The 7,977-nt window shown below is 43.0% G+C and overlaps 1 protein-coding gene across 1 annotated transcript in view; it reads left to right on the plus strand.

Annotated features, from left to right (window-relative positions):
• Positions 1-5,498, plus strand: part of DDX31 (DEAD (Asp-Glu-Ala-Asp) box polypeptide 31) — a gene marked incomplete at both ends in the record, with an annotated part of 25,216 nt that extends 19,718 nt beyond the window's left edge. Inside the window, one exon of the mRNA XM_008939473.1 lies at positions 5,417-5,498. Within this exon, the coding sequence (XP_008937721.1) occupies positions 5,417-5,498 (82 nt within the window). The remainder of the gene's footprint in view (positions 1-5,416) is intronic.
• Positions 5,499-7,977: the final 2,479 nt, after the last annotated feature.

The following is a 7,977-nucleotide window of genomic DNA, read 5'->3' on the forward strand; positions in this document are numbered from 1 at the left end:
CAGCCTGACAGATTGTGAGTGAGTGTGTGTGGTGAGGAGCAGTGAGGAAACAATAGTTGGAGATCTTTTGCACTCCATTGTTATCTCTCTGGCCCCGGGTTCAAGTCGTGGCTATGCGGAGATTGCAAGTCAAACGAGCTTGTCAAATGCTACCTGGCCATCTGCCTGCATAGCACCATATTGTCAGAGATTGTGCTTTCTCTTCAGGAGAGATCCGGTGGAGAAATAGCTGGGGAGCCGTGGGTCATACCTGGCAGGTAATTGGCCAAGATGTGTCGTGCGAGTGGCTTGTGACAGGAATAGTAGAGGCTTTTGCACGTGGTGAGTGCCCGGTATGGTGCTGGAAGGCAATAAGAGGGGTGGACTCTGCAGACCAAAAGTGGGGTGCGCTTCCAAGCTAGCTGAGAGAGCTTCCCTTACACCAGCTCTAGCTAGGACTTGGGAGCAGACGGTAACGAGAGCAAGCCAGGCTGGGTACGGACCAGCCCAATGTGCAGGCAGCTACCTGATGGCTGACACACGGTGAGATTTTTAGTCCAGCTCTGCTGCACAATGGTCCTTTTGTGGAGGAAAAACCACAACTCGCTGTCGGCATTGCTAGTCAGGAGCATTATTGGGTCTCAAGCCTCCTCAGCAGTCAGCTGGATATATGTGACTCTCTGTGCTCCCTGCGCTGCCGTCTCTCGGCATTTCAGAGCAGCAGCCGAGCAGAGTCCCTTTAGTGCTGTGCTCGTGTTGATGGAGCCCTGTAAACTCATGCACAAATTAGTTCCCTTTTATTTCTTGTGTTTCTGTCGGGTGAAGCTGCTTGGAGTGGAATTTGGGTTTGCATCCTTGAAACAAACAAATGCTGGCAGTAAATACAGGCTTATTCTAGGCTGTGAGCCATTTAGTGGTCTAACAAAGAGCCATCCATCATCCCAGGTAACTATCTATTAAGCAGACACCAGCAAGACATGGAGGGCTAAGCTGACAGGGTTTTTTTTCATGTAACAAACAGCACTGACATTTAAAGGTGAAATCCCACATAATTGTGAATTTTTAACTCCAAGTGGAAAGTTCTATTTTTTTTTCCTATTTTATAATATTTTGGAAGTGTTGGAGAGGGAAATTTCCCCCTTTTTTTAATTTTAAATGTTAATGCTTTTATCCAATTTTGTTGGTTTTTAACAAGTTTAAGGATCAGTGTCACTCATGCTGGTAATTATATCTGCTAAGGAGACCTGTTGTTGAGCTAGCCATGTTCTTCAGGAGTCTGGAGAAGACTGTGCTGAACGAGCAGGGGGAGGTTTATGTGAATGTTTATTTTTTTTCCCTCCACATCTCAAACCAGTACAGCCAAACAACTCTGGGGATTGTCTTTTCTTGTTCGCTTGTTTTACGTTCTTCATAAAATGTGCTGCCCTGCAGATAAGGGACTTGCCAAAAAAGGACTGTAATTTGCCTCCTTTGACCCTCATCTTTGGATGGAAGAACATGAGTGTCTAATTGGCAGGGGCGGGCGATCGGGCCCGTTGGCAGTCCTGTGTCCTCCACTCTTCCTACATAGTAACGTGTGGTGTGAGAAGGGGCAACGGGATAGCAGAGAGAGCTGATGAATTGCAGAGAAGATGCAGGAAGGCAGCTTGAAGCTAAAGGCAGCAAGTGCCATCAGCACAAATTGCCGTTACCCTTCATAAACAGAGCATTATGGTGATAATCCTGACAATTTAATTCAGTGCGAGGGCGAAAGACAGCATGTGTTGGACTGTCAGCAGTCCTCTTTAAGCACTGGTAATTTTTGTTTCTTTACCCTAAGTCTTTGTAGCTTTTGACTTGGACTGCACAACTTACTGGAGTTTGCATTTCTCGTTTTTTTTTATTCTCTGTTTAATTTTTAAATCTCTTGGGTTTTGTTGAGGACGCGTTGTGCGTTGTGAATTTTTTTTTAATTTGTGTTTTTTTTTTTCTTTTTTAAATGAAATTCCCGCTGGGTTTATTGAAATGTAAATACTTCATAAAATATGTATTCCTAAGAAGACAAAGCATGAGATGGGTCCCCGCAGCCTTCAGCTGGTGTAAATGAGCAGTGCCGTGATGATTTACAGTAGATGAGGATCTGACCCAGAGCTTTTTCTTAAGCCCCTCCACCCACCCCAGCATGCATGGGAGCAAGTCCAGAAATGTTGAGAGTCGGAAGTAATGAGAGCAGACGTGGCTTTGTTCCTGGATGAAAATCCACTTCGGAATTAGGGATGACTGCCTTTGAAATTGGAAATCGCTCGCAATTAATTTTCACCGGTACCTGAAGCCTCTCGTTGGCTTCCACTGTGGAAAAGCAGCATTAGCCTTTGCCAAAACGATCTCACTTTGGCTCTGCTGAGATCAGTAATTCCCGTTGGGGCTCAGGAAAGCTGCATCCCTCTCACTGTAACTTTCTTTGCAGTCTTTGTGTGGCTGGAAGTTGTGGTTCCTCTGCCTGACTGTAAATGGGTATGTGCACACACGTGCACGCTCCTGTTTGCCATACACTTCCTCTTCCTTTTTTATTTATTTTTTTTTAAGGTTAGTTATTCCAAAATATTCTGTCTGTGCTTTAAGCTTAACTAACAGATTTTCCTTCGAAGGGAGGAGGCAAGAAGCAGGAGAAAATCAGTGAGGTTCACTTTTTTTTTTTTCCCCTTAATGTCTCTTTTACTTCCTTCAACTGCAATCTAGCAGCGCCTGCCTCGACAGCTATCAGATAATTTCTTTATCTCCTAACGGCGGCCTAACTAATTTATAAAGGAAAACACATCACCGTGAAGGCACGAGTCGTTTCTCTGCCTTCTCCACGGCTGTGCTTGCCCCCCTCCCCTGCTCCCCTCACATGATGCTCCCCGCTGTGAACCAAGTTCACATATCTGTTAGGCTGGGAGCTGGCGGCGCGCCAGGCGAGGGGAGGATCGGAGAGGGGGTGACATCTCAGACAAATCAATGTCAAAGGTTTGACGTTTTCATTCATAGCTGTGTCAAAGCAACCTTTGGGGGGGAGTGGGGGGAGGTACGCTTTTCTCTTGCTTAAGTGGTTGCCATTTATGTTTTAATTTGCTGTTATACGTTTCAAAACCAAACAGAGAAACCCTCAGTTGTCTTTTTATGCTCCATTTCCCTTTCTCCCCCACCACTCCTCTGTCTTTCTCTGCATCCTCTGCAGAGGAATCTGCTCTGTCTGGAGTCCCAGCTGCAGGCACTGGGGATTGCCTCACGTAGGGTGTCTTACGGCCACCTTGGCCAGCACCTTCCAGGCTGGATGGCTGTTTCTCTGGACAATCTCTTTTCCTTTCCTTGTGTCGTGGTGGTGAGCTGGCTGGGGTTGAAAAGGCAGGTTGCAGAAGTGGAGGTATTTGTCACTTTAACTGGGAAGGACTGGGGAACGGGCAAGGATCAGAGTCTCCTGTTCCACAGCATGGCAGAAATTCATCCGTTCCTCCTAGCCAAGTGTTTAGAGATCTTTGAGTGAAAAGAAAGGGGATATCCTTGTTACAATTTCTTTCTGTACTTTACAAATTGAAGAATATCAGCCATCCTTCTTTTCAGAGACAGCATACCTCTTTCTGACCACCTGAGATTCAGGAGTCTGAGAACTGTTGCACCCCCAAGATTTCTCTTCCTTAGACCGATATGACCCCAAATGAACTCCTTGGCTTCCATGCAGTATTTATGATTTATTCTGGTATAAAAAGGAAAAGAATCTTTTCTAGAGATGACCTTTGCCCATTGCTGAAAATTTGGGTCCACGAACTTCAGCTTTTATTATCTGAGTAATTCCCTTGGAAATGGGACCCAGTTTGGATGCAGCTGTAATATTAATGGCCTGGAGCTGCACAGCTGCTCCTGTACTGTCACCTGGTGTGCATGTGCCCCACAAGACAGAGTTAAAGAGGACAAAGAATTTCTAGTCCCCTGCAAATGCATCTCTAAGTAGGACCATTCCTTTTAAAATGAAGCAGATTTCTGAGCATTTCCAGTATCTGGGCCATAACAGTACCCAGCAGCGTCTTGCAAGCAGGACTGGAGAATAAATCATCTGGTTGAATCTACAGGAGGAATGTGAGTCGACAGAATGAAAATAAATGCCCAGTGTGAAGCCTGGCTAGGACAGCTGACTGAGTCTCCTGTATTTAAAAGAAAATGTTGTGGGGTCCCTAATGGGCTGGGCCTTGGCTTTACACTTAAAATTAGAGGGCAGGTGAGTTTTCAGAGTGGGGAAGGAAATCAAACTGTTTATTTGGTGTCAGGTAGGTTTTGAAGCTATAAATGAATTGGAAGGTCAATGTTTCCCATCAGGGAGCATGTCTCTGAGCTTTGACCCAAGTGACATAGCAAGAAGTTGGAATAATGTAAGATCTTGTGGGAAAGATGGATAATCTTGTGGGAAAGAGCGATGATGGGACCAGGGGGAGGGAAGCAGCAGGAGAATTGTCTTGGTAGGAAAAGTTCTTAGGCATCCTGTTGTTACCCTTTAAGCTTCAATCAGCATGAGATGAAGGAGCTGTGTCTTTATACAGCTTTACATCTTCAGTTTTTGGAGCATGGTCACTAACATGGGTGGAAACGTGTGTAGATATCAAAGCACTTTGTTCCTTTGAATGAGGCTTGAGCAACGTCTCAGATTCCAGAGAATCTAGAAGGTCAAGTGGGAGAAACAAGATGCAGGAGCAGTAGCAAAGTAAGTGGAGCACATATTTCCAGCCTATGTCTGTATGTCTTGGTTCCTTTCTCACACTTGTACAGGCAACTGAATGCAGACACCTTCTGCTCCCTATATGGGATGTTTGATGCCTATAGCATCAAACCCATAATAAAATGCTTGACATCCTCTGGGTTCCAAGTGGAGGTTACAGATCTTACTGGGTATAGATACAAAGCAGATCTGCAAGAGATGTTAAATATTATGAACTGCTTCAGAGCTGCTTCAACTGTTTTGGGTTTCTTTTAGTGGAAAATGTAACCAAATGTTTCTAATTGTCTTGGTGTTTCTCAGTACAATTTAAAAACAATAAAACAACAAATATAATTAAGTCTTCCCTTTAATCAGTCGCTCTGGTTGAGAACCAAGGAGACTTTCAGTGAACTGAAGGTCCACACTCAGTTACTCTGATGCTCTGCTAGAATTGGAGTGTGTGTTGGTGACTCATAACAGTGACAAGATTGTGGGTAAAATTGTGTCTCTATTTCAGTGAAAGTTTAGCTGGGGTTGAGATTTTACAGTAGTTACACTTTTAGGGTTGCTGAGTGAGTGTCTGGGGTAAGACCTTCATGTGTTTCAGGGATGAATCTCAAGTTGAGTGTGTAAATCTCCATCTTTCTGCTATCTCTTACCAGCCTGTGGCTTTTTATGTGCTATATTTGAAAAGTAGGGGAAATGGTAATTTTTTTGTCTTTGTTGCTTCAGTGTTTCAGAGATAAAGATGGAGAAGGTATTATCCAGTCTGCTGAAAGACAGTCGCTTCCAACTGCACAGACCAGGACGCAAGGTGAGTTGTTCTGCTGATTTGGAATTATTCCAGTTCTCATTTACCAGGTAAACACCACAAGTATTCCTCCCTTAGCTTCTCTCTTGGTTGGTATATCCATGATGTTTGGCAGTGCAAGTAATTGTAAAAAATCCCTTATATCACAACTGTTCAACCTTTAAACTGTTGTCCCAAAAAAGCTGTTCCTTCTAACTCTTCAGCAAATATTTTTCTAACAAACAGTAAAGGCTTCTGCCTGCAAAAGCTTTGGGTTTTTTTCCCCCAGAATGTTTCTGTTCTTGGCTTTTCTGCGCTAATATATTGTTGGAGCTCACAAATGACACAAAACTTCTCTGAAGAAATCAGGAAGATGTATTTGGTGATATGTTACATAGGGGTTTTTATTATCTGTATTTACTTGGGGCCTAAAGCAAAGCTCACAGGGTTGACATGTATCGTTCCATTGACTTCAGCAAGCTTTGGGTCTGCCTTCAAGTTGCTAATTCACAGAATTCAGTCATTTGCAATTGATGTCTCGAGCATTTCTGCATTCTGGCAAATTAAATCCTCCAAGAACCTGCATTTTGAATGGAAGTCAAGAATGTGTCAAGCATGATGCAGCATGCTCTTTTTTTTCTCTTGTTGCTGTTTTGCCTGCTCGTTCTTTCTGTTCTACCGTGTATGAGCCGCCTTGTTTCCTGCAGATGACTGTTACAAACTGGGGTGTTCTTGGTAAACACGCTTCTGAAAGATGTTCAGTTTTTCTGCATGGCCTATATTTCACAGAAAGCCAGATCTGTGGCTCATCTGTGATACAGCTCTGTTTCTTTCCAACCACCACAAGGTTTTTCACTGAAATCAGCCTGTAATGCCTGTATTTTAAATATCTGGAACATGCCTAGGGTATGATCTCTTAAACCATAAACATGTTAAAAGTTTAGTTGTGTTTTGTTAATGTAGAAATTATTTTAAATAGTTCTTCTGTGTGTAAATACTTTGCTCCCAGATTGCTTATAGGTAGGTAACTTTGGGTTTCCTTTGAGAGTTTTTTCCAAAATTGCATTTATGCAGAAATCGCACTCTAAATTTGTTGCTGACATGGGACAGAATATTACCTCTTCTGGGCTTGAGGGCAAATATTTCATTAAGACTGGGCAAAAAAAGAGAATTTTTTTTTCTAGAAAATCATGATTTGGCGTTTGAAAAGTGGGAGGAGAAAATAACTGCTAAGTGTTGTTGAATGTCAGAGCCCCGTACTTGCAAAGGTTCAAAACTGTTGATCCATTTGGAAGATTCTCACCTGAACATCTTGGTGCCTTTGGATGCTCACCTTTGGAACAGCAACAAAAAGCAAACAAATCTATTTGCTACCAGGACTGATCAAATTCATATTTCTACTATGCTTCCAAACTGTAAAATACACATCTAAGCACAGAATATTCTAAATACTTGTCTTTTTGTCTTTCTCCATTTCCTTCAAAAAGAAATAGAGCCAAACCATATTTGAAAGTAGCTATATCCTTCCAACCTAAAGGAGTCTATGATTCTATTACTGTGGGTTTTGCTCAGCAGTGCTAGCTGGGCATGTCCTGCCATGCCTGGTGCTGTACATGAGCAGAGGTACAAAAGGAGCTGGTTTCCTCCACTAGCAGTCAAAGGTGGGATTGAATTCCTCTCTTCCCTCTGCCGTCAGAGCGACTTGGCTGGAGCTGAGATCTGTCTGCTCTAGGGTAGTCTGAATCTGCTGCAGGAACTTAGAAATACAGAATAACCTATTTTTGTGTGGCTCAGAATCTGAAAGGATTGGGACTGAGAAATAGTTTCTCTTTACGGAAGAAATTCTCTGTTGTTTAATTGGGATGGAAATACCAGTAGGTAGTTCTGTCAATAGCAAATAGGCTTCTTCAGGAATTACTTGAAAAATAAGTTAAGTGCAACGAAGGATTCATTCTGTTTGTTAGCCTTGTGTTTTAGTGCCATCAGAGGCTATGTAAGGGGTCTGCAGAGCTTTCTCAGAGGCTGCAGGGGCATGTTTCTGAGTTTTCAGGAGAGTTAATCTCTATTAAATTCGGGAAGTTTGCTGTAAAGACGGTACAACAAGCTGGGAATGCAGTGGGATGGTGCATAGGACAGAGTGATGGCAGACTTTTTCTGAGGAGCTGAACCTGCTCCGTTTGTGATGTTGCCATTCGAGAGAGCGTTAGGTTTGCTTATCAGCTCTCCATGCCTTGAGTCATGTATATATTATAGTCGTGCACACAGGAACCTCATTATAATGCTCTTCGGTTCTCGTTGCCTCAACTGAAGTCCATTATAAGTACCACGTTGGAACATGTATTTTTTGGGCTTCTGTGTGCAGCCAGGGAGCAAGCTGAAGTGCCTGTAAAATGTATATTTTATATTTAGCTATATAAAATATATATGTGGCTATGTCTGGGTGTGTGAATGTTCACCTGCCTACAAAGAGAATAAATTTGATCTTTCAACTTTTATGGAGGGG

The sequence above is a fragment of the Merops nubicus genome, unplaced genomic scaffold (assembly GCF_000691845.1).
Source record: "Merops nubicus isolate BGI_N331 unplaced genomic scaffold, ASM69184v1 scaffold1024, whole genome shotgun sequence".
NCBI lineage: Eukaryota > Metazoa > Chordata > Aves > Coraciiformes > Meropidae > Merops > Merops nubicus.